This window comes from Dunckerocampus dactyliophorus, chromosome 3, assembly GCF_027744805.1.
Source record: "Dunckerocampus dactyliophorus isolate RoL2022-P2 chromosome 3, RoL_Ddac_1.1, whole genome shotgun sequence".
Lineage (NCBI taxonomy): Eukaryota > Metazoa > Chordata > Actinopteri > Syngnathiformes > Syngnathidae > Dunckerocampus > Dunckerocampus dactyliophorus.
The window spans coordinates 24,915,818-24,942,727 of NC_072821.1; the positions used below are offsets into that span (position 1 = coordinate 24,915,818).

At 42.8% G+C, this 26,910-nt stretch overlaps 1 protein-coding gene across 2 annotated transcripts in view; it reads left to right on the plus strand.

Moving 5' to 3' along the window:
- The window catches only part of ddb1 (damage-specific DNA binding protein 1), a 64,344-nt gene extending 37,651 nt beyond the window's left edge, over positions 1 to 26,693 (plus strand). The window contains exons 20-27 of one of the 2 annotated variants that reach the window (XM_054770573.1): positions 4,824 to 4,988; positions 5,955 to 6,049; positions 16,895 to 17,065; positions 18,190 to 18,299; positions 19,173 to 19,342; positions 23,266 to 23,368; positions 23,605 to 23,728; positions 26,110 to 26,693. In XM_054770573.1, coding sequence (XP_054626548.1) covers positions 4,824 to 4,988; positions 5,955 to 6,049; positions 16,895 to 17,065; positions 18,190 to 18,299; positions 19,173 to 19,342; positions 23,266 to 23,368; positions 23,605 to 23,728; positions 26,110 to 26,193 — 1,022 coding nt within the window. In that variant the 3' untranslated portion in view covers positions 26,194 to 26,693. Of the gene's footprint in view, positions 1 to 4,823; positions 4,989 to 5,954; positions 6,050 to 16,894; positions 17,066 to 18,189; positions 18,300 to 18,941; positions 19,153 to 19,172; positions 19,343 to 23,265; positions 23,369 to 23,604; positions 23,729 to 26,109 lie in introns of those variants that run through there. The other variant, XM_054770574.1, reaches the window with a different exon arrangement.
- Positions 26,694 to 26,910: the final 217 nt, after the last annotated feature.

Here is a 26,910-nt window from a genome sequence, read left to right on the forward strand (position 1 = left end):
TCAGCCTTGACTTGACACACAGTCATCAAACTATTATTTTCTCATACATATTAAAACAGGTGCATCAACACATTTGCATTTACTCGCTTCAGCTTTGAGTTTATCCTTAACCTGCGTGTTGTGTCTCATTTTATGAGTATTAAACACACACCAAATATTGCGTTATTGCTCAAGAAAAGCGTGTGGCCGCATAATTGGATGATTGAGTGTTTTCGGCATTTGTTTGCACTTCAAAATTTCCATGGTGAACCCTGCTGAAGGTGATAGATTTTGCTCTGTTCTGTTTTGTAATGCAAATTTTCTTGCACACCAACCCTTCCTTTAAAAGACACAGGGCTTCACAAACCTGCATAAATTAGCACACATATTATGTAAATAAATGTAAATAGGGGAACGGATCAGCAGGTTGTGTTTACATGCAGATCCAATTTATCAGTGTGAGCTCATTTTTAATGTTTTTTTTTTTTTTTAATCCATTTCCATCAATCACACATGGACATACTCCCATAGCATTGGTTATGTGCTCTGTTGGCTATGACTGACAGATATGAATTGAAGTGGGTGTGCATGTTCATTGTATTATAATTTACGATTATGATTGCGTAATAACCACTTAAATCTGTAGTCATTTTAAATGTCTGCTTAAATCTCTGCCACTAATTTGAACATGAACAGGCTAAATTTTTCAGATGCTACATTATTGATTTTGGTTGTGTCATATGTTTTATTGCATACATAATTCTTGTTCAGCTGGTGGTAACCTAGGGTACCTTTGCTGTGTTTGTGCATCAGTGACGTGCGGTGAGGCACTGATACTTTTGGAGGTTTTTTTATGTTAATACAGGTTGCTCATTAAGAGGACAACCAAAAAAGGAGACAATAATTTGCTTTGTTTAAAAAATAAATGAGCCATGAGCCTACTCAGTGTGTACTCAGATGGTAGGCAGGGCTTGCGCACTAAGCAGGGATCTCACACTCGTGGTGGCCTCACCTCAGGTTTCTTCCCTGCATTTGATCGGTAAATATGCAAACTCAGCGATTTTAGCTGAAGAAAATAAATAAATAAAAAATGATTAGAATAATACAGAACATTTATAATACAATTCAATGGACAAATGTTAATGTTTATTTTATCTTTTTATTAGTTTTTAGCCTCAACTGCCTCCTTTGACCACATGTCCCGATCCACATTTTTTGGCATCCAATCAGATTTTTTTTTTATAGTCTTGCCGATCCGATCCGGTACCGATCCTTTTTTTTTAATGTATGTAATAAGTTTTTCTTAAAAACATTAAGTTGTGGAATTGAATATAATTATGAATATAGCTCTTCGAAGTATTAAAAATAATGCAACCAAAGTATTTCTAAATTTACAGCATGACCAACAATATTGTTTGGCTTTTGTAACAAACCTCTGAGAGTCAGGTCCCTAATACAATAAAAGATCAAATTGGAAAAAAAATGGTGTGCAAAATACTTTTAGGGTAGAACTAATCATTTGACATGGTTATAAATCAATTTGTGATGTGATTTTGGAATATATGATTATTTATTTATTTTTTTTACTTCCATCCCTAGTATAAACAACCAGCGGTTTGAGCAGCACTCCTTGTGCGAGCAGTGGCAGAGCCAGAAATTTTTCATTGGGGTGGCCATGGTGAGACCATTACTCACATAGGGGTGACAATAAGTTGATACTTGAAATGTCTAGATGGCCAGTGGGGTAGCCGGAGAGTGGCCAAGGGTGGCCACGGCCACCACGTAGCTCTGCCACTGCGTGCAAGCTCCCCGCACAATGACACAGTGAGGGGAAACTAGCACTGTAGCTACAGAGCTGATTATCTGACGTGCAAAGTGAAACCAACTTCACCAAGGTACACTGCGGACATGTCTGCATGGTGGCGTTGCGTTTTCTATTTCTTACCCACACTGGAACTCAACAAGGTGTCGTTTGATATGCAGCCATCGCTAGAAAGAAGTCTCACTAGTACAATGATATACAGTGTTAAGTAGTTTTTACCAGTATTTAACAAAAGTTAGAAAATGCTTCTTCAGAGGGCTAATACAAGACAGAATTTACATTTACTATCCACTATCATTATGACAGTTATTCCTTTTGAGTGGTACTTTTTATGCGAGTAGCGTGGAATGATACCATACATTTTGTCCACTTCTCAATCAGCAGTTGAATGCCTTGCCATAAAATTTGTAGCAAGGCCGTTGCGCTTTCTGGTCCATAATAATGCATTGCTAAAGATAGAAACATCCTCGAATGTTCCTCTGGGTAGTGTTCATACTCATACCAGAAATTATTAAACTATTTACAGCGTTTGCCCCCTTCCTGATTTCTTATTTTTTTGTCACACTTAAATGTTTTAGATCAGGGGTCACCAACGTTTTTCCTTGTGAGAGCTACTTTTACAAAATGAAAATGGCCAAGAGCTACTTATTTTTGTAACATTTATTTTCAGAGCTTATTTTAAACCCAAACAAAGTGAATATGCTTGTTTTACCAGAACATTAACAAAATGCTGGTGTCCACAATCACATTTTGTATTTCTGAATGCATTTCTTTCTACTGTTCTCTCATTCTTAACTGAAAACCTGAATGAAAAGCAGGTTTGTGGGCACCTCATGTGGTTGTGGGGGGCTACCTGGTGCCCGCGGGCACCACGTTGGTGACCCCTGTTTTAGATAATCAGACAAATTTAAATATTAATCAGTGCATTTTTTGAAAGAAACATTTTATTATTAAAACATAACTTTGGTTTATCACACCTGAGTTCAGTTTCTTTAGCCAGATCCAGGCCTGATTACTGCCACACCTGTTCAATCAAGAAATGACTTAACTAGAACCTGCCTTACAAAATGAAGGAGATCAAAAGATCCTCAAAAGCTAGACATCATGTCAAGATCTAAAGAAATTCAGGAACAAATGAGAAAGAAACTCATTGAAATCTATCAGTCTGGAAAAGGTTATAAAACCATTTCTAAAGCTTTGGGACTCCAGCGAACCACAGTGGGAGCCATTATCCACAAATGCCGAAAACATGGAAATGAACTTTCGGCTAACTTCCGGCTAACCAAAATTATCCCAAGAGTGCAGTGACGACTCTTCCAAGAGGTCACAAAAGACCCCACAACAACATCCAAAGAACTGCAGGCCTCTCTTGCCTCAGTTAAGGTCAGTGTTGGTGAGGCCACCATAAGTAAGACACACTGGGCAATGACGGCCTGCATGGCAAAGTTCCAACACGAAAACCACTGCTGAACAAAAAGAACATATAAGGCTTGTCTCAATTTTGACATAAAACAGCTTGATAATCCGCAAGACCTTTAGGAAAATACTCGGTGGTCTAACGAGTCAAAAGTTGAACTTTTTGGAAGGAGTGTGTCCCATTGCATCTGCCATAAAAGTAACCGCATTTCAGAAAAACAACATCATACCAATGGGGCTGTTTTGCCGCTTCAGGACTTGCTGTGATAAATGGAACCATGAATGCTGCTGTCTATTAAAAAATCCTGAAGAAGAATGTGCGGTCATCTGTTCTTGACATCAAGCTAAAACAAACTTGGGTTCTGCAGCAGGACAATGATCCAATACACACCAGCAAGTCCACCTCTGAATGGCCGAAGAAAAGTGGCCTAGTCAAAGTCCCTACCTGAATTCTACTGAGATGCTGTGGCATGAGCTTAAAAAGGCGGTTCATGCTCGAAAACCCTCCATTGTGCCTGAATTGCAACATGTGAATTGCAAACAGGTCTTCACACCACTGTAGGTCTTTAGTGTAATTGTAGCAATGAGGTATTAGCCCAAGACGGTCACCCTACAGTGGAAATGTTTTTGAGCTAAAACATGTTCAAGATTCAAGAGTTTTATTGTCATATGCATAGTAAAACAGGTAGTTATACTATGCAATGAAATTCTTATTCTGTTCATTCTCCCAAGAAAAGAAAGAAAACACAAGAAAAAGAATAAGAACATAAGAAACATAAATACCATCATAAGAAACATAAATACCAATAAATTAAGCAACAACAACAGAAGAGACATTAATACAGATTATTAATACAAATAAATGAATAAATAGATAAGTAAATAAATAAAAGTGCTATGAGTGTGTGCGTGTGTTGCGTGCGGCGTGTGTGAGTGCTTCGTTGAGAAGCCTGATGGCCTGTGGGTAAAAGCTGTTAGCCAATCTTGTGGTCCTGGACTTCAAACTCCTGTAGCGTCTGCCTGACGGTAGGAGTGTGAATAATGAGTGTTGTGGATGTGTGCTGTCCTTGATGAGGTTGTTTGTTCTTCGTAGGACTCTAGTTTTATAAATGTCTTGCAGTGAGGGGAGCGCTGCCCCAACAATGTTCTATGAGGTCTTGATCACCCGCTGGAGTGCCTTCCTATCACGTGTTGTACAGTTACCGTACCAAACAGTGATGGAGGCGGTAAGGACACTTTCGACGGTGCATCTGTAGAAGCAACTCAGGATTTTGGTGGACATGCCAAATTTCCTCAGTCTTCTCAGGAAGTATAGTCTCCTTTGGGACTTCTTCATAATTCATAATAAAATAATAATGTTGAAGTGTAAATCAAATGTTCAGTGATTTACAATCCAGCAATACGATTTCTCTCTTTCTTATGGAGGAGGTGGATAAAAGATGATAGATATTTTATTGAGCCCGAAGTAAATTCAAAAAATATATTCATACGTATTCTACGTATGTTCATGCAATTTTATTTGTTGTCGTCGTTGGTTTTCTGTTTATTTGTTCCTCAGAAATCAACATTCAAAAGTCAGATTGTGCTGTTTTTTTTTTCCTACCAGTCCTCCATGCTCATCAGTTCCTCCCAAGTGAGTATGCCCTCAGCATGGTGTCTTGCCGCCTGGGAAAAGACCCATCCGTCTACTTCATCGTCGGCACTGCCATGGTCTACCCAGAGGAGGCTGAGCCCAAGCAGGGCCGAATAATTGTCTTCCACTACACCGACGGTCAGTACTGAGACGTTTAAGTGTCGCCTATCTTTTCCAAACACACTCAAACTGAACTGAACATTTTTGTCTTTTGTTTCTCAACCATATACTGTTTGTCTTCTCATCTACCTCATTTGTCTTTGGTCTTGTTATCCTCCAGTCGGTTTCATTTTCTTCTTTATCCACTTTGTCCTTTTTCTTCACTCCGGGACAGTTTGTCCTATCATGCTCTTGTTTCGCTTCTCACTTAATCATTTCTTATCACTTCTTATCAGACGTTTCCCTCACCACTGCAGATTCCTCTCATTTCCTTTCATGCTGCGTCCTTCTCAACGTCCATATTGCCTGCTTTTCATTTATTTGCCACACCTTTCATTTCTTCCACACTTTCCAATTCTGCACAGCTGTTTTACACATCTCTACTACACTCGAGCAGTGCAGTCTATCTCTGTAAGATGCAGGTGCTCGTCTAGGTTGAAACTGAGCAACACTTAAGCCTGATTTTTGCTTCAGCACCGTCACTATGCTGGCCTTTCTGATGCTGTCTTGATCCTGTTATAGCTCTTCGGCAGGGGCGGAGGTGTGAATTTTGCAATTCTCCACCAAAACAACTCTTTTTGACCAGCTATTGAGCTTCTGGTGTAGTAGTGAACAATGGTGATGGATGTGACATCCAAATCGTTGTTGGAGCTGGAACTAATCGATGTGGAACGTTAGTCACTAGTGACTCATTAGTCACTTTTGGAGGACTTTTTGGTGCTTTCGCTGAAGGGAAAACTTGGAAATGATGTACTAAAAAAAAAGCCAACCGATCACAGCTCTGTGGTTTGTGTCGCCATTGACGCTAAGTTAAAATTTTTTGGAGGTGCACCCCAAGCTCTGCCGGAGGATTTGGAGGGGCAGGAGCCCAGCACCGTGACACTGAAGCATAAATCAGGCTTTAAATTGCTGAACTTAAACTGATTGATGCACTTTTCCCTTTAGGAAAGCTACAAACTGTAGCAGAAAAGGAGGTGAAAGGAGCTGTCTATTCAATGGTCGAATTCAATGGAAAACTTTTGGCCAGCATCAATAGCACGGTAATCATCGCTTCAAAAGTTAAAGGTCCCACAGTACACTTTTGAATTTTATTTTCTTAAGTCTCAGAGGTCCCACAATAGTGTATTTGAAGTGTGTTTCTCAAAATCTTGATTCATACTGAAGTTTAGATGTTTTAAAAATCTCTTTAGTAAGCCCTACCGGGAACACACTTTTTGTGTTTATAGATTTAATGCTAATAAGCAAGTATGTGTCTCAAAGAAGCCCTGTTGTACAGTTTTTCCACTTTTTATATATACACACTAACTCTGAACATGGCAGATACAATTTACAAGCTGTCCTCTGTGAAGTGGAAGCTCAGAGGCGGTATCATGTCTACGGGGAAGGAGATTTTTTTGTTCTTGACGTCCTGAAAACTGACAATTTCAAAACCGATTGTTGAGTGCCTCTTCTCTTAAAAGTGGAGCAAACAAGTGGGAGAAATGATGCATTTTTGTTCTGTTTGGTGCTCACAGACAGGATCTAGGGACACACATCTCTGTTAGAACATCAGTAAAAAGTCAATTTAGCATGATAGAGGACCTCTAACAATATCTAATATCAAACACTGTGCTTGGCTTTTTTTAATGATCATGAACACATGCACGCACAGAGGTGAAGAAAAAGTACAGTGTCTTCCACAAAATATGTTTTTGTCTTACTGTTAAAGGTTCTAGTGAGTTATTTTACCTTGGAGCTGCTGTGCAAAGTCTTGGGGAATAAGGGATTGGAGTGCAGTTAAAAAGGCCCTCAGTGTGTGAATGGGCTGACAATGTGCCTTGCTGGAGTACTAGCTCTAAAGCAGAAGTCAATCCATACACCGCTGCTCATTTACTTCCTACGTCAGGATTTATATTGCTCTTACTTGCCTTTTATTTTTATTTTTTTGTCTTTTATATAAACTGCTGGAAAAGGAGGGCTGCCTAGAATATAATATTTTTGTGTTGTAGACATTTATGATGTTCGATAATATAAAAATTATAACATACATTTGTCCCTCGCAGTATCGCGGTTCAATTATCACTCCTTCGCTATATCTCGTTTTTTCAAAAATTAATGAGTTCTTACCATGTTGGCCACACAGTAACAGTCTGGAGATCGGGAAGACCTGGGTTCGATTCTCCCTTGAGCATTTCTGTGTGGAGCTTGCATGTTCTCCCCGTGCGTGCGTGGGTTTTCTCCGGGTACTCCGGTTTCCTCCCACATCCAAAAACATGCATGTTAGGTTAATTGGTGACTCTAAATTGTCCGTAGGTATGAATGTGAGTGTGAATGGTTGTTTGTCTATATGTGCCCTGCGATTGGCTGGCGACCAGTCCAGGGTGTACCCCGCCTGTCGCCCGAGGTCGGCTCGGATACGTTCTAGCATGCCCCGCGACCCTAATGGATGGATGGATGAGTTAATTAATGAATAAATGATCACTGTTTCATCGTAGACTACTGTATGGTCTATTATTAGTCAAAGCATATTGAAATAGAAGTGATATGTAGTATTCTGGTCACTAGGCAGCAGTAATGTCACAAAACATTGATGAGACATGACATTACCTTAAAACTACACCACCATGATAGAGTGAAAAAAGGTTCCGTATTTTCGCGACCATAAGGCGCAGTCTCAGCTACCGGTGCTATTTCTGTATTTAACACATATATAAGGCACCGTATTATTGGGCGCAGGCGCTCGAGAGTCAGTGAGGAAGCGATAGTGGTTTATTTCTTTGGGCAGATTAAGAACAGATCTCTCATACAGTTTATCAAACCCACTGGAAATCGCGGAAGGTCATCACTCAACACAAGAGTCACAGTCATGGTGCACAACTAAAAACATCACATAGCAACGCAACAGATAGCCAAAAACAGACAAGACACTATCGCTATTTGTGCAGAACAATAACTGACAACTATGTAACTCAAACATGTAGCTTTAAGAGCATTTGTACCCAAACAGTACCGCAAAGTACACTGGGGAACAGCACGTGCTCCCAGCGACGCTACAATACGCTAGCATGCCATTCCATTCCATTCCATTTTCCTCCGCTTATCCGGGTCCGGGTCGCGGGGGCAGCAGTCTCAGTAGGGAAGCCCAGACTTCCCGGTCCCCGACCACCTCCTCCAGCTCCACCGGGAGGACACCGAGGCGTTCCCAGGCCAGCTGTGAGACATAATCCCTCCAGCGTGTCCTAGGTCTTCCCCGGGGCCTTCTCCCGGCTGGGCATGCCCGAAACACCTCACCAGGGAGGCGTCCGGGAGGCATCCGGACTAGATGCCCGAGCCACCTCAGCTGGCTCCTCTTGATGTGAAGGAGCAGCGGCTCTACTCTGAGCTCCTCTCGGATAACCGAGCTCCTCACCCTGTCTCTTAGGGTGAGTCCCGCTACCCTACGAAGAAAACTCATTTCAGCCGCTTGTATCCGCGATCTCGTTCTTTCGGTCATGACCCAAAGCTCATGACCATAGGTGAGGGTGGGAACATAGATCGATCGGTAAATTGAGAGCTTTGCCTTCCGGCTCAGCTCTCTCTTCACCACGACGGTCCGGTACAGCGACCGCATTACTGCAGACGCTGCGCCGATCCGCCTATCGACCTCACGCTCCAACCTTCCCTCACTCGTGAACAAGATCCCGAGATACTTGAACTCCTCCACCTGGGGCAGGACCTCATTCCCGACCCGGAGGGAGCAATCCACCCTTTTCCGACTGAGAACCATGGCCTCGGATTTGGAGGTGCTGAGTCTCATCCCAGAAGCTTCACACTCAGATGCAAACCGTCCCAGTAAACGCTGCAGGTCACAGCCCGATAAGGCCATCAGGACCACATCGTCTGCAAATAGCAGAGATGAGATCCTAGTGCCCCCGAACTGGACTCTTTCGACACCTTGGCTGCGCCTAGAAATTCTGTCCATGAAAATTATGAACAGAATCGGTGACAAAGGGCAGCCTTGGCGGAGGCCAACGTTCACCGGAAACAGGCTTGACTTACTACTGGCAATGCGAACCAGGCTCCTGCTCCGGTTGTACAAGGACTGAATGGCACGTAGTAGCGCGCCACCAATCCCATACTCCCGGAGCACCCCCCACAGGACACCGCGAGGGACACGGTCGAATGCCTTTTCCAGGTCCACAAAGCACATGTAGACCGGTTGGGCAAACTCCCAAGTACCCTCCAGGACCCTTGCAAGGGTGTAGAGCTGGTACAGTGTTCCGCGACCAGGACGAAAACCACATTGCACCTCCTGTAGCCGAGGTTCGATTAACGGTCGTACCCTTCTCTCCAGCACCCTGGAATAGACTTTCCCAGGGAGGCTGAGTGTGATCCCCCTATAGTTGGAACACACCCTCCGGTCACCCTTCTTGAAAAAGGGGGACCACCACCCCAGTCTGCCAATCCAGAGGTACTGTTCCCGACTTCCACGCAATGTTGAAGAGACGTGTCAGCCAAGACAGTCCCGCAACATCCAAAGCCTTGAGGAATTCAGGGCGAAACTCGTCCACCCCCGGAGCTTTGCCACTGGGGAGCATTTTGACTACCCCAGATACCTCAGCCACGGTGATGGAACTGTCCGCGTTCGTATCCTCAGTCTCTGCTTCCTCTATGGAAGGTATGTCAGTGGGATTGAGAAGGGCCTCAAAGTATTCCTTCCACCGCCCAACTATATCCTCAGTCGAGGTCAGCAGGCTCCCATCCCCACTGTAAACAGTGTGGACCGGGCACTGCTTCCCCTTTCTGAGGCGCCGGACGGTTTGCCAGAACCTCTTCGAGGCCGACCGAAAGTCGTGTTCCATGGCCTCACCGAACTCCTCCCACACCCGAGTTTTTGCCTCGACCACCGCCGAAGCCGCGTGCCGCTTGGCCTTGCCGGTACCCGTCAGCTGCTTCAGGAGTCCCACAAGCCATCCATGCTCGATAGGACTCCTTCTTCAGCTTGACGGCAGCCCTGACCTCTGGTGTCCACCATCGGGTTCGGGGCCTTCCGCCACGACTGGCACCGACCACCTTGCGGCCACAGCTCCGATCGGCTGCCTCAGCAATGGAGGCACGGAATAGAGCCCATTCGGACTCGATATCCTCGTCCTCCCCCGGGATGCAGGAGAAGCTCTGCCGGAGGTGAGAGCTGAAGACTCGACGAACAGGAGACTCTGCCAAACGTTCCCAGCACACCCTCACTACACGTTTGGGTCTCCCGGGTCTGTCCGGCATCCTCCCCCGCCATCTAATCCAACTCATCACCAGGTGGTGATCAGTTGACAGCTCAGCCCCTCTCTTTACCCGTGTGTCCAAAACATGCGGACGCAGGTCTGATGATACGACTACAAAGTCGATCATAGACCTGCGGCCTAGGGTGTCCTGGTGCCATGTGCACTTATGGACATCCTTATGCTGGAACATGGTGTTTGTGATGGACAAACTGTGGTTCGCACAGAAGTCCAACAACATCACACCGCACGGGTTCAGTTCGGGGAGGCCGTTCCTCCCAATCACGCCCCTCCAGGTCACACTGTCATTGCCCACATGGGCGTTGAAGTCTCCCAGCAAAACGACAGAGTCACCAGTTGGGGTGCTCTCCAGCACCCCTCTGATGGACTCCAGGAAGGCTGGGTACTCTGAACTGCCGTTTGGCGCGTACGCACAAACGACAGTCAGGACCCTTTCCCCAACCCGAAGGCGTAGGGAAATGACCCTCTCGTTTACCGGGGATGACTCCAACACAGAGGCACCGAGCCGGGGGGCTATTAATAAGCCCACACCAGCTCGCCGCCTCTCCCCTGCAGCAACTCCAGAGTAGAACAAGGTCCAGCCCCTCTCGAGGAGTTTGGATCCAGAACCCAAACTGTGGGTCGAGGTGAGTCCGACTATATCTAGTCGGAATGTCTCAACCTCTCTCACAAGTTCGGGCTCCTTCCCCGCCAGAGAAGTGACGTTCCATGTCCCAAGAACCAGATTTGGCCGCCGAAGACCAGGTCGCCTAGGTGCCCGCCCTCGACCGCCACCCAAAACGCAATGCACCGGACCCTTATGCTTGCCCCCGCAGGTGGTGGGTCTACGGGGGGGAGATCCCGTGTGGCTTCTTCGGGCTGAGCCCGGCCGGGTCCCACGGGTGAAAGCCCGACCACCAGACGCTCGCCTGCGAGCCCCTCCCCCAGGCCTGGCTCCAGGGTGAGGCCCCGGTATCCCACTTCCGGGCGAGGTGCGGTCTCTCCTCGTGTGTTTATTCATAGGGGTCTTCTGAAGCTAGCATGCATGCACGCTAAAACATACACTAGCATGCAAGCTATTGTATGTTTTTAAAAAGGCAGCGGGAGCAAAACTTGAGTTCGGTTGTACTTTATTGAAGTATTTTAACAATGTACTCATGTTATTTTTGTTCAATCCTCATCCATACATTCATCAAAGTCCTCATCTTCTGTATCCCAAATGAAGAGCGGGGCAAGTTCTCCATCAAACACGCCAGGTTCCCTCTCGTCATTGTCAGTCAGTCTTGTTGCCGTGTGGCGCCTCAGACATGATGCTGGCTTTTGTGAAAGCTCGAACAACAGTGCGTCAGACACGTTAGCCCAAGCATCCACAATCCATTCACAAGTTGTGGCATAACTCGAACGGCGCTGCCTCCTTGTCTTACTGAAGCTATGTTCGCCATCTGTCATCCATCGCTCCCACGTCGCTCGCAACTTCACTTTGAGCGCCCTGTTTACACCGATGTCCAGCGGTTGGATTTCCTTCGCCAAGCCTCCCGGAATGATGTCAAGCTCCGAGTACATTTGCTGCACTTGGTTTTTCACAGCGGCTGTGAGATGGGCGCGCATGGAGTCGCCGATCAACAGGGACGGTGACGCGTGAAAAAAACACATCCGGTCTCTCTCCGTACACGCAGCTCAGCCATTTCCTCCTCGTCCATCCAGCCCTTTTGATTGGTCTTAACGATGATTCGGGCTGGAAACTTTTCTTTAGGCACCCTCTTCCTCTTCAAAATCACCATAGGTGGCAGTTTCTGTCAATTACCATGGCAACCAAGCACAACAGTAAAAGCCAACTTCTCGTGCCCCGTTGTGTGTATCGCTACCGTGCTGGTCGCCTTCTCTACATTGTGGTTCACCGTGAGGTCGAAAGTGAGCGGCACGTCGTCCATGTTGGTTGGGCTGGTTGTGTTTGTCTGCATTTTTTTTTTTTTTACTGCAATAGGAGTTATTACGCCACGGTAGTCCTTGCCCGAATGGATAGATTGCGCCGTTTCGTTGATCTTGAATTCTACTGCGGCTGCTCGATTCCCATGTTCCTCTGCAATGCACAATGCACATACTGGCAATATGTACTACCTACTGGGGGCATGCCTTTAGCATCCTCTTTCACGCCCACCCTTCCCCCTTTAACGTCCGCCTTTGCTTTGCTGTCCTCAGTCACATTCGCCTTTCATCTATATACGCAGCATGTTGGCAGGAAATGCTTCCAGTCAGTCAAGCGGAGCACTTATCAAAGTCACACAACAGCATTAACAGATTTTGGAATTCGGTGCACACATAAGGCGCCCCGCATTATAAGGCGCCCCGTCCATTTTGGAGAAAATGTAAGACTTTTAACTGCGCCTTATGGTCGTGAAAATACAGTTTTCCTCCCATTCCGTGTGTGAGTGGTCAAGTTTTTGGCTTCATAAGTTTAGCAGAAATAAATGTAAAGCTGACTCATTAGCTAGCTAGCTTGTGGCCGTCTCAAATCACTACAGCATCAGAGTTGTGCAATGTGATGTAAACAATGAATAATAGGAGTGTAAAGGTGATTATAAGCGTGTTGTTTAATGTCTACAGGGTTGTAATAATAATAAAGACCGTACTTATAAAGTCAAAAAGGTTTTCTATGCTGAAACTGTGAAAATATTCCATCCATTAACATTGAATCCTATATTGCTGAAATGTATTTATCGCTATTTATGTACCGCTGTATTATAATTTGCAATTATAATAATTGATTGATATTGTTTTTTGTTTTTTTCCTGACAATAACATGTGCTCCGCACAGCAACAAGCTTGCTAGTTCAGTGTGTCTGCAGTCTGGAGTTATTTAAGTTTTGCCTTTGGATTGTAAAGCTGTGTAAGCGAGATTTTCGTGGCCGTTGTGCAGGCTCAACACAACGAAAGGACGACAGCCATGAAGATCAGCAGGCACTTTGTATTAGCACGCAACTTTATCTCACCATCATACCACAAGGCCAAAAGTCAAACCAGCACACTTCCGGCCTTCACAATACATACACTGCACGTTACATCCTTTCAGATGGATGTAACAAAATAATGGTTTCAGAAAAATTGCTTAAATTCACAGTTAAAGCACTCATTATGTGAGGGGGAAGTAAGAGGTTTTCCATTAATTGGTAATGATTTTTTTAATGACTTTTGGTGAGACAAAATGGTTGAAATAAACAGTGTTTGTTTGTGAAATGCATCTAGTGGCATCACAGTAAAAGAAAGCATAATGTGTTCATTCATTACATGACATGTGACCTGACATTATTTTGAGGAAAGAGCTGCTGCCAATGTCGCTAGCAGTTGATATTGGTATCGGTAATAAAGTGCTGGACAATATCAGTATATCGGATATCGGTAAAAAGCCAATAACGAGCATCTCTAGTAGATATTGTAATTATTGTAAATTCTGGTTCCTTTATCCCATTCTCCATCTTCTTCCGCTTATCCGAGGTCTGGTCGCGGGGGCAGCAGCCTAAGAAGGGAAGTCCTGACTTCCCTCTCCCCAGCTACTTTGTCCAGCTGCTCCCAGTGTGGAGTGTGGACTTAAAGAAGGCATTCGACCGTGTTCCTCTAGGAATTCTGTGGGGAGTACTCCGGGAGTATGGTGTATCGGACCAACTAATTCCGGCTGTTCGGTCCTTGTATGACCGGTGTCAGAGTTTGGGTCGCATTGCTGGCCGTAAGTCGGACGAGTTTCCAGGGTTGGACTACGCCAGGGCTGTCCTTTGTCACCGATTCTGTTCATTATGCTTATGGACAGAATTTCTCGGCACAGCCAGGGTGTTGAAGGGCTCTGGTTTAGTGGCTGCAGGATTCGGTCACTGCTTTTTGAAGATGATGTGGTCCTCCAAGTCTGAGTCCATGGTTCTCGCCCAGAAAAGGGTGGAGTGCCATCTGCGGATCAGGGATGAGATCCTGTCCAAAGTGGAGGAGTTGAAGTACCTTGGTTTCTTGTTCACAAGTGAGGGAAGTATGGAACGTGAGATTGACAGGCGAACTGGTACGGTGTCTGCAGTGATGTGGACTCTACATCGGAGAGCCAAGCCGAAAGGCAAAGCTGTCATTTTACTGGTCGATCTACATTCCTACCCTCACCTACGGTCATGAGCTTTGGGTAGTGACCGAAATGCCAAGATAGTGGGTACAAGCGGCCGAAGTGAGTTTTCTCCATAGGGTGGCAGGGCTCTCCCTTAGAGATAAGGTGAGAAGCCCTGTCATCCTGGAGAACTCTGAGTAGAACCGCTGCTCCTTCGCATTGAGAGGAGCCAGATGAGGTGGCTTGGGCATCTGGTCAGGATGCCATCTGGACGCCTCCCTTGGGAAGTAGTCCGGGCACGTTGGGCCGGTAGAAAGCTTCAGGGAAGGCCCAGGACACGTTGGAGAGACAATGACTACGTTTACATGCAGTCAAATAACTCTATCATAACCGAAATATTAGCAATAACTTGGTTGCGCACAGCCATGTAAACACCAATAACCCTTTTGAAAAAACGGAATATTACCGGAATGCCGAATATTACCCCTGGGTTACTCCTTTTCTAACCCGAAAATTGAGTCATGTATACGCCTGTCGGGATATCCCAATCAAAAGGAACATTAATTTGTTTTCGGCGGATGTTCTATTCGAAAGGAATCTTGTGTCTTGTGGCAGGAACAACTTGTAAACATGACGACACGCAAAACCCCACACTTTTGGAGCTAGGGGGAAACCAGCCACCTCGTTAGTGTGGTGAATTATATTGTTGACGTACAGCAATAGCGAAATCTATCAGAACGTGAGCAAGCAGTTACGTGAAGCATGGTTTGTATGAATGCATCTTCAGGAGTGTCCGGAGGGCTCTGGTGATATAGCATGGATATGGATGGCATAGCTCTGGCTCCATTTCCTATTTCTTCACGTTCTCGCCTGAAGAAAGTTAGACAGAATAGTGTCAAGTACTGGTGGGGTCAGTACCAGCACCAAATGCAAACAAAGGCGTTCATTATGCGCCGTGCCAGTGTTGTTGTTTTTGGATACAGGAAGAAGCGGAAATGACTCGCATTGCATTGCATCGAAACATTGTCCGTGCTATTTTTTTGTTTTGTTTTTTTTTTCATGTCACGCATGTAAACGGGTTATTCGAAATGTATCAGAAACCAGAATATTGACCCTAACCCGAGTATTGACTGCATGTAAACGTAGTCTATGTCTCTCAACTGGCCTGGGAGCACCTCAGGATACCAACAAAATGCCCTCTTCCATCTTTTATCATCTTTTCTATTAAACTCCTGTTGAGATAGTACTGTACAGTATGTAGTCAGTCGGACAAACATGAAAGTCAGCTGCAACCGAACGGTAGTAACTGGTGTATGAGCGTGTCAGGCAATGTTGAACTTTAATTGTATACAGTAAGTAGTGCAGGGCGGGTTGGGGAAAATGTCTCCTTCTCAGTCATTTTGAAGTCTTGAAGTCTTCCAAATAGATTTATCTGGTATAGATTCTTCTGTGGAACCACCGGCATAGTGTGAGAGAAGCAACTCCCCCACTACTGCCCTGTAATGTCATGCTCATCCACGCTGAGCTATAGATAGACTAAAAGGATTATAAGCCTGAAAAGCAGCCTCATCTTAAGATCAAACGAATGAAAAAGTCATGGCTTGCACAATTCTGGGATTCATCACTAAGAGGCAATCCCCCCACAACTGCCAACTGACTTTTTTTTTTTAACATACAGTAACTGAACAAATTTGTTCAATGTCCAGTAATGTATTGAAACCTATTTCTGCAGAACCCAGATAGGGTATTTTACTTGTGCATGCATTTCAGTTTGAGTCAAATCCTTGAGTCAAAACTATTTCAGTCTTAATCATGCTGCTTAATAAGATTTTTTGCAGAACGCTATACTTTAAGGACTACAGATGGACATTAGCTGGAGGCTAAATCTGGTGTGCCCATTGATTTCTATGTCAATAATGTAAAGTGCACACTGTCCGTAAACAACACACTGCGATCGAGCTTTTTCAACTGTGCCGGACCGCAATTCGCCTTCCCTCCCGTGTCTTCCGCTGCCCCGCAGTCAAAGTGCTCTATAGCATTCAAGCTCAGGCCGCTTCATTATTTGACGCTGTATTGTTTTACTAGGCAAGGTTAATAACGAGCCATCACATTAATTATATGACACGTAAGCTGCATGTGCGCATGTACCATGTGCTTGTCTGTGTGTGACTAAGTTTGCAGTTATTAATAACTGGTTAGAGATGCATTAAATAAGGCATTAATTATGACTTGTCTAGTTTGCACCATCGCAGTTGTTCTGAGGTTTGAATACAAGATGAACTTCTTGATACCACTTTAGTGTTTTGGAAGTTAGATTCAGGAGGACAATTTACATATTTATCCTCAAGATAACGTGAAATGCTGAGGGTGATTAGCAATTAGCCGGCTGTGTAATATGGCTACTTATAACTCAGGCAGATCAGCACTTGAATGTGATGCTCACTGAAGCACACCGTATCCGAAATAATAACATGCTCTGACTGTAAAGTCAGCAACTACATCAAACACCAGTGCAGCTAAATGATTTTGGCTTGTTCACAAAACAAACAGTTATTCACCGTGAATGTGTGTTTCAGGTCCGTCTGTACGAGTGGACTGCTGAGAAAGAGCTGCGCACCGAGTGCAACCACTACAACAACATCATGGCCCTTTACCTGAAGACGAAAGGCGATTTCATCCTGGTGGGAGACCTGATGAGGTCTGTGCTGCTGCTGGCGTACAAACCCATGGAGGGCAACTTTGAAGAGGTAACATGGCAGCATTGACTCTGAAAGGGAAAGGAAAGCTTGGGTGGGTTGGCTTTTTTTGCAGTTCAAATCAAGCAGACTATATAGTACAATTTCCAAAAACTTATGTTTATATGTACCTCAAAGGGATAGTTCAGATTTTTTTTATTTTACACACTCGCGGTAATGCCACTCTTTCTTCCTCGACGGAGGGCCACGGCCATCTTGGTTATGTATGTGTTCCACAGCGGAAGAAGATGTGAGTGTCTTCATCACATACACATGAATGCAAATGCACAGGCGACAGTGCGCAGGGGGAGACATATATAACGCTGTGTTTTGTGAGGTCTGATTTTTTTTTTTTTTTTTTTGAGGAGGCATTTTTGTGATGCAAATGTATTACTCTTTTGAGCCCATTATTTTTAAAGCCAAACTCTTTACTTAAATGGCCCCAGCAACTAAGCGGGGCCTACGTTCTTCATCACCGAAATCCGACCAGAACTGCATTTAGGACACCAAGTGGGGGGCAAATCGCAGTTAATTGGCTACACTGCTGATGGGGATGTCATACAACTTCACATCAAAAAATCCAAACTACCCCTTAAATAGCCACTGTAGCAACAGTGGTACCGTATTATGATAAAAGACACACCTTCCTTTTATGGTTTTACTGTACTTGCGTGGTGTCATTTGTGTAAATGTATGTGTTTTATGGTGTCTGCCTTAGGACAACAGATGAAATGTAGCTATTGCAGCTAATTCTGGCATATTTACTGTGATGCTTTTGCTCATATGTCAATTAATATGCACTGTCCTAATCAGTCAAATAAAATAAATGAAAAAACATTCAGTTACTCAGTCAGCCAAACCCAGCAATTTGATTGTATTATTTAATACTTCATTTTACCAAGACACTCTGGTTGCCAACCATTATAAACCCTGATCCCAATTACATTTCTTTCCATATGGTGCATGTAGTTTGTGTTGTCAACAACTTAGTGCTGAAACATCCTGGCAGTGTGAATGAAGTCTTCTTTGGAAGGTTCTTGATCGTAGATATGTAGATATAGATATATGTGTCCTTGGTGATCACAACCGTCCTGTTTTTTTTATGATGAGCTGCTCATATCTCATGTGTTCCACAGATTGCACGGGACTTCAATCCTAACTGGATGAGTGCTGTGGAAATCCTGGATGATGACAACTTCCTCGGGGCAGAGAACGCTTTCAATCTGTTTGTTTGCCAGAAAGACAGGTGAGAAACTGAATAGGGCACATTAAAGTCAGCCGTAGAGTAAAAGAAAGTTCTCCTACCATTCCGTGTGGAAGTGGTACATTTTTGGCTTTTTACTTTGTCCTTCTTCCCCACTCTGTTTTGAAACCGTTTCCTAAGTTAAGAATAAATAAACTGGAGGCTAACTAGTTAGCTCAGTAGCATGTTATGTTTAAAGTAACAGCCGTCTCGTGTCCCTGCAGTGATCCTGTAGCCTGCACATTACAGTTGAGCATTGTGTTGTAAACAAAGAATAATAGGAGTACAAAGGTGACTATAGGGGTGTTATTTCAGGTCTACGGGGCTCTAATAATGATAAAGTTTTAATTGTATTAATAAAGTTATAAACAGATTTTCTAGCTATGAAACTATTCCATTTATTAATATTGAATCCTACTTTGTGGAAATTCAGGTATCGCAGTCACTTTTGGAACTAATTAACCATGATAAACGAGGGACAACTGTACAAACAATATGAGTGAAGTAATAGTATATGAAGAACGATTTGGGTGATGCCACCACTTGTTATCTACCCAATACATCAAGTTGGATCACTGTCTTATTGATTTTTTTGTGTGTGTCACATTTTTCTTGCTGTTGTATTCTCTACTACTTCTGACATAGGTGTCCATTTCCATTTTCCGACCTTTACCAAAGCCTCTGATGTTTCTGGTCTTCATGTTTTTCTTCAGATTAATCAATCACCTCGGCATACCTCAGGCAATATCTATTCTTGTCTTGTCATCTTTGTCTTCCCCCTTCATTGGAATTCTCCATATTCCCTTGCTCCTTTTTCAACATGGCTGTCCCATAATGACATAATGAGATTAAAACAATCCACTCTCTTTCTGCCAGTGCGGCCACCACAGACGAGGAGCGTCAGCACCTACAGGAAGTGGGGCTCTTCCATCTCGGGGAGTTTGTTAATGTCTTCTGCCATGGTTCACTGGTACTGCAGAATCTGGGAGAGAGTTCCACACCTACCCAAGGGTCTGTCCTCTTTGGCACGGTCAATGGCATGATTGGTAGGCACAGTTGCACACACACCAGTTAGATTTTTAGCATCGATCCTCACCAGTTGGGAAGCATTTGTTGCAGTCAGTAGTCCAAGCAGAAGGGTGTAAAGGTCTTCAATATAAAACACATATTGATTCATTAATATATTTTACTTGCATGCACAAAATCTATACCACATACTGTACATGTATTTGGAAATAAAAAAAATGTGTGTAATATCAAGAAACTGTTACATCATCAGGCGTTTACAATACAGCTATCACCTATATGTTTACTACAGATAAAATCCTTCAGAAAGAGCAGTTGGACTAATGAGAGATGCAGTGCCACTGTGTTTTTAAATATTTTTAAAAATGTGTATGAAAATTACATGATGCATACAACAAGAGTACATTTTAAGTGTCTCTATCGTTATCTTTTATTATTATTCTGCAAAATTAGCATGCAATTTAGCTATTAAACAGGACTTGTAATGCCCAACGCCTTGTTTCCAAGGTAGGTTTACAGGAAATAAGAACCATTGTTGTGCACTTCAGTAGAAATGTTGCCATGGTGTGTTTCGAAGAAAAATAACCCTGTTAGCCTTATCGTTGCTGGAGACTGTGATGTATCTGATGCTTCTGAAAAGGGGGCAAAGGCCACAGGAGCCAAGTAATAAGTTCACAAACCGAAGTAAACTTGCCTTGTATATTTTTGTAAATGCTGATATCAGATGATATAGACATCAGATTGAAGTCTTTTGAGCATCTTTATTTCTAAAATAAATTCTCATGTGTTACTTTGCCACATTTGGTGTTGTTTAGCTCAACATCTATGGTATTTTATGATTAATGATGACCGCACTGTAAAAATCTACAACTTAATTCAAGTTGGGAAGCCCAAGTACTTGTTGTAAAAGACATGAAGGAACTGGACAAATATTGATGACATCATCTTGACTACAAGGAAAATAAAGGACACACCACACAAAGACTTGGGATATGTTCACACTGCAGGTCTGTTCAGCTTTAGGTATATATTTTTTTTGCTCATATGTGACCTGCATCAGATTTTTTTTCATGTCAGTGTGAACAGCACAATTTTATAGTACAGTTCCGATTTTTTTTCAAATGCAACTCTGGCCTCATTTGCATATGCATATAAATCCGATATGTATCCGATCTACTGCTCTCTGAACGATCAGGTCTCATATATCTGACTTGCACGTCAGAGAAAGGTGTGGTTTACTGTGCGAGACTTGGTTAAAGATAGTCACAGATGTAGGTAAAAGTTCTTGTCATCCAAAAATTATTTTTTTTAAAATGTCAGTGAAGCGGCTCATGGCAATGTACCCCCACTCCTGCCACCCACAACACAAGTTGTCCATGAACTGATATAGCCAAAATTCTTGACGTCTTTCTTTTTAATCTCCTACGCGGAATGATTTTGTTAAGAAAATATTGACTCTTATTGCACAAAATCCTTGAAATTGCTACAAACTTGTTAAGTGGAGCACACTAGTGATGGGCGGCTCAATACTGAAATAGCTCAATTAAAATATCGATACTTTTGAAGATAAATGATTTTGCCCTCACTACTGATCAAAATTTTAAGACAAGTTGAAAAATTTATATTTTGTACTGTTGGATCTTAAGGAGGTTGTAAGTCGAGCTTAAAAAATATATATATTATTATTAAAGTTAAACTTAAGAGCTTTGCTTCTTCCCACTCCTCTTTGGACATTATGAATTGGGGAGTGCAATTTGTGTTGTATTCCAATGTAAAATGTATGCACGTTAAAAAATAAATTGAACCATAAACCAAAATAGAAATAAAATTTTCAAAAAAGTCTCAGTAATGCGAAGCTACGCCATTCTTGTTATTCACCTCAAAAATTGTTTTCAGGCATGCCTGATGCCATTGTTTTCAGGAGTGAGTGTTGTTCCGGAAGGCATCCACTGTCTGGAACTGATGTTCATTTTTGTAAACTTCCCTTGTCATCCATCCCCAAATGTTATCAGTTGGATTTAGATCAGGTGAACATGCAAGATGGTCCAAAAGAGTGACGTTATTCCTCTGGAAGAAGTCCTTTCTCAGGCGGGCATTGTGAACTGCAGCTTTATCATGTTGAAAAAGCCAGTCATTACCACACAGACGAGGGCCTTCAGTCATGAGGGATGCCCCCTGCAACATCTCCACATAGCCATCTGCCATTTGACACCCCTGCATATCCTGTAGCTCCATTTTTCCATTGAAGGAAAAAGCACTCCAGATCATGATGGCGCTCCCTCCACTGTGCCGTGTGAAAACATGTCAGGTGGGATCTCCTTGTCATGCCAGTAACGTTGGAAGCCATCAGGGCCGTCAAAAGTTACATTTTTTTCCCTCATCAGAGCATACCATTTTCTTTCACCTTTCAATGTCCCATGTTTGTGGTGTTGAAGGGGACGAGGCCTTTGTTCTTAAAACCCTTCCCTCACAGATGCCGTCTGATAGTTCTTAGACTTCATTTGCACCAGTAACAACTTTCATTTGGGCCGAGGATGGTCTCGTGTCTTGACTGACAGCCAATCGGATGCTCCGGTGACATTTTTTTGTGTCTAACACTTGACTTTTTTGTTCCATAACCCTTTAGGATTTTTAAGAAGTTTAAAATGACTGTCTTACAGTGTCCAACCTCAGCAGCAATGGCTTTTAAAGGCTGTGGTCATAAACCTTTGAACAGTTGATGAACAGCCTGTTTCAGTTTAGTGGTTGTTGGGATAAATTGCTTTCTCAAAAGTGTTTTGTCTCACACCCATTTCTTCTTTTTGCATTATGAAGCTCTACTTGGAACCTCCTTAAGATCCAACAGTGCAAAATGTAAATTCTTTCAATTTTTCAACTGGTCTTAAAATTTCTTCATGTCTTTGCTTTTACTTGTTTTTTTATTGTCTTAACTTATTCTGACGTATTTATTATTAACAATTTAATCGTATTTTATTACTCTTATAAAATTTCAACTTTTATTTTAATCTTATTTTAAAGATTTTAAGATTTTTTAACACTGTACGACTATTAAGAGCAAAATAATAAAAATATTTAAAGAACTAGTTTATTTAGAGTTATTAAAGAAGCATCCTACCCTCAAATTATGTGACCTTATTCCATCAATTGCTGGTCTCTTATCGAACCTATGTGGGATTAATCAAATATAAACCGCTAAAAATCTTAAAATACATGCTTAACTGAAATAGAAAAATGAAAAACTGGAAGAATTCATGTTAGTCTTGAATGCAACAGTATTTAATGTCAGCATGTTCTATGAGAAGGTCACAAGTGTGACTGTTCTCCATACATTGTTATTCTAAAGATGAATACATGAGAAGTCAATTCATTAGAAGGATCATCTTCTAATTCAGCTGCTCTGTGATTTTAAGAAGCTGTGTGTGCGTGCGTGCGTGTGTGTGTGTGTGTGTGTGTGTGTGTGTGTGTGTGTATGTGTGTGTGTGTGTATATATATATATGTATATATATATAAAATCTTTCTTTCTTTCTATCTATGCAGATTATGTCTCTGGCGTATAAGAATAATGCACTCTTCTTTTCTGAACTTGTTTCTTTCCCACCCCAGCCCCACACTGAGGAGGAGATTGTACTGCATCCTCTAAGCCTTGCAGCTGTGTAAAATTTAGCAGAAAATCACAATGAATTATTTAATGTTGTGAAAAAATGTCTCTTTTCTCTCAACACAAAGTAGTTCTGGCATACGAGCATGAAACTTGCATTATAAGAAACGCCGTCACTAATGATGCTTTTATTTATTTATCGTCAAGTGTTTTGAGTTCCATTGCATGACCAGCACAGGCAGGATTTTTCTCTTCTGTCCACGTCCTCACTGACATATAGAAATGTTTGTTTCTCCTCACAATTTGTCTTCTTTTTATTTCTTGAATGTTTGTGTGTGTGTTAGGACTGGTGACCTCCCTGTCTGAGGGCTGGTACAGTCTTCTCCTAGACCTTCAGAACCGCCTCAACAAAGTCATCAAGAGTGTGGGCAAGATTGAGCACAGCTTATATCCTTGTTTTATGTTCACAAAGGCCATTTCCTAAGCAGTCGCTGTACTGTATATACTGTATTGGTAACATCAGTAAATATTCAGTGTTTCCCACAGGGCTGCAGTCTGTTTGTTGCATGGTGATAACGTTTAGACGTAATCGTCAAATTTGCATAGTTTGCTGTGACGCATTTGCAGTACCATCTTGAGGCAGAGCATCAACTTTGCATTGATTGTCCTTGACACCACGGCACCTGGAGATCCTTCCACACGGAGCGGAAGACTGATCAAGCCACTGGATTCATCGATGGCGATCTGATTGAAAGCTTCCTGGACCTCGGCCGAGCCAAGATGCAGGAGGTGGTCAGTACGCTACAAGTAGGTTACATTCACTCATTCAATAACCCATTCATTCAAACACCAAATGTTTTATTTTATTAATGTTTTATAGTGGGCATGTGAAGTTTGTATCACCGCAGATGCACTTATTGGTGCTAAAATGTTGGCCCTATCGTGTAAGATTATAAACACAAAAACATACCAATGCAACAATAGCCGTTTTTATACTGCACTTGAAAGCAGTCTTTTCATGGTTTGCTGTTCGGAGTGAATAGCATCGACACGTGACGGGTTTGTAGTCCACCCACCAATTTTCCAGCTTCAGAGATAATATCTGAACTGTAACAGAGCTGGAAAGTGCCTGTGTGAAAGCTTATTTACATTGTTGTAAATTGTAAAACCCATCACCTGACTCACCTGACTCGCCCTTGTGTTGAAATACGCCATTCCCACCATCGTTTTGTCTCATTGCGGAATTGTCACTGTGTCAACGCACAGTTACAGCAGTGTTCCGTTCCCTGGATTCTGCGTGAAAGGCAGAGGCGAATAAATGCTAACGTTACCATTAGGGCTCAGATCTTCCAATGTAGTGGAATCATTGTGTGAAAGACTTAGAAGATTATAAAGGGTACCTACGCAAGTATGGAGAAGTATGGAATTTTTTTTTATACATTTCCAGGTCTGAAAACGTATGGAAAATTGAAACTCAATTATGGAAAAATATTCAGGTTTCCAAGACTGTTACCACTGTTTAGTTTTTTTACAGATGAAAAGATGAATAAATAAAATATTTACTGAGTCTGGAGAAAGTATGGAATTTTGAAACGCCAAATCTGTAGGAACCCTGATTATAGGCCTCACCTGCTGGGACAGGGGTGTCCAAAGTGCTGCCCAGGAGCCAGTTGCTGCCCGTAGAAGTAAAATTACACCAAAAAACCCAGACAAAATTGGCAAAATTGATGAAAAAGGCATAAAATAAAGGGAAGAACCAGAAATTGTGATACTAATAACTATGTAGGCAGTTTTCATGCACGGCCCGCATTTTAACCCTTGAATATGCTTGTACGCTTTGCTGCTCTCCAGGTATGCATTATGTTGCTTTTCATCACTTTCAGTTTCGAGTTCAGTGACAGGCACCGTAAAAAAAAAATCCTTGCGTTGCAGCAACGTGGACCATTTAAGGCTGCAATTGGTCGGCTTGTACATGAAACATGATTTCCTGTCTGTACGCGGATCGTACAGTGGGTGGACGGCCTACCTCCAATTTCTTATCAACATTTGCATCACAAAAAAGACAGTTGTGATGTGTCGATTAGTTCCAGGTGCAATAATACTGCCCGTCTTTTGTTCGCTACGAAGGAAGCCAAGAGTTGTAGTTGCTGACAGAGTTGACATCATGTCACCCGCTTCACCCCGATGAAGCGCTATATAGGCAAGGTTGTCCAGGGCCAATTTGGGGCGTTTATTTGCCCCACAGTACATTGTAGAAATAAAATTCACCAAAAAAACAGCAACATGGGAAAATTTGAGCAAAAGCCATAAGGTAACAAGAAAAAGCTGAAATGTTGATATGATGTGTTCAATATTGTAAGTTCTGCTCCAGTAACACTCTCATTAGTTGCCATTGTTCCCTAGTGACGAAGGAAGCTAGCAAGCCTCACTAGTTGACTGACCTGAAAACATCGCCCCTAATGTTGATGCAGAATTGCACAGCTGCGATGCAGTTGACGTAGTACTTTGAAAGATGGCGCCGCTAGGGACAGCGTGGTGACTATGCAGAAGCATAAACCAGGCTTCAAGAAAACAGGCAGCAGTGACTCAGGAGGCAGAGCGGGTCATCCAGAAACCGGAGGGTTGGCGGTTCGATCCTCTCTCCCTCCACCCAGTCACTGTTGTTGTACCCCTGGGCAGGCACCCAGCCTCCAGTGCTGCCCACACTGATGTATGAATATGAATGAAGGTGTGATGGTGGCCAGCCACGTTTCTGTCCAAGGGCAGCTGTGTCTACAGATGTATGTTACCAGTGTTTGACTGAGGAGTGAATGAATCATGGGTTCACTTCATTGTGAAACGCTTTGGCAGCCTTGAAAAAGCGCCATATAAAATCTAATCCATAAATACAAAAGCAAACCACCTACAGTAAGTACCAAGAATGATTTTATCTGGGTGAAAAAGTTCTTGGGAATAGAAGGTCCTCGAAATGTTGGTGGAAAAGGGGCTGTTGCAGAGAAACACTGCCGCATTTAATGTCATTGCTATTGTGAAAAAAAAAGAAAAGGCTTTTTTTTTTTAGCTTCTCCTTTTGGTGGAGATAAAAATCAATAAAAACAAAGTTGCCGTGGTTGTTTATTTATACCATAATAAGCATTGGTAAGGTCTGCCTCACGTTTGACAGCCTGCTGTTTAATGTTCAATTCCAGATCGATGACGGCAGTGGCATGAAGCGTGAAGCCACAGTGGACGAGGTCATTAAGATTGTGGAGGAGCTGACCAGGATTCACTAGCCTTTCACGCCCTGCTGACACAGACAAAGATGCTCCTCTGGAGAAATGAATCAGAGAAAAAAAAAAAGATTTAGTCTTTGCAGAGGTGTAAATAATTATAAATAAATGTGTGCATGCTTGTTGGACGTGGAGACCTTGGAGGTGCACTAGAATTGCACTCTTCATTTGGAGAAGAATCTCCTGGCGAAGCATAGCATCCGATAAGACCAAAGTGAAGACAATGGTCTGCGTGAGTGAGTGAGTGAGTGTGTAGTGTGGAATGATGTATGACTAAAAATACGGAAAAGTGACATTTTCCTCACCACCTTTTAGCACATTTGTGACTGTTCCAAGCTGGTTAGCAAGTTATTTGCATCCCACAATTTAAATGCAACAGCTTTTCACATGTTAAAAGTTATTATTCCAGTCTGATGGAAAACAAAAAGAGGAAAATGATAGATTTATAGCTATTTTGTCTTTGTGATGTTTTCTTTGTTCTAATAAACCTTGCTTTAGTACTGTTACCCTGTGTGTTTGTCAACATTTAGCATCCTCCATGTGCTTCAAATGAATACTGATTTGTAAATAACAATATAGACATTACTTGACTTGAGCCACTCACTTAAAAATCAAGCAATGTATTTGCAAAATGCTACACAGCTGAATTTGACCTTTCGAATGTAATGTATTTTTTAAAAATTCAAATGTATGTTTTTACAATACACACTTTGTCAGTTT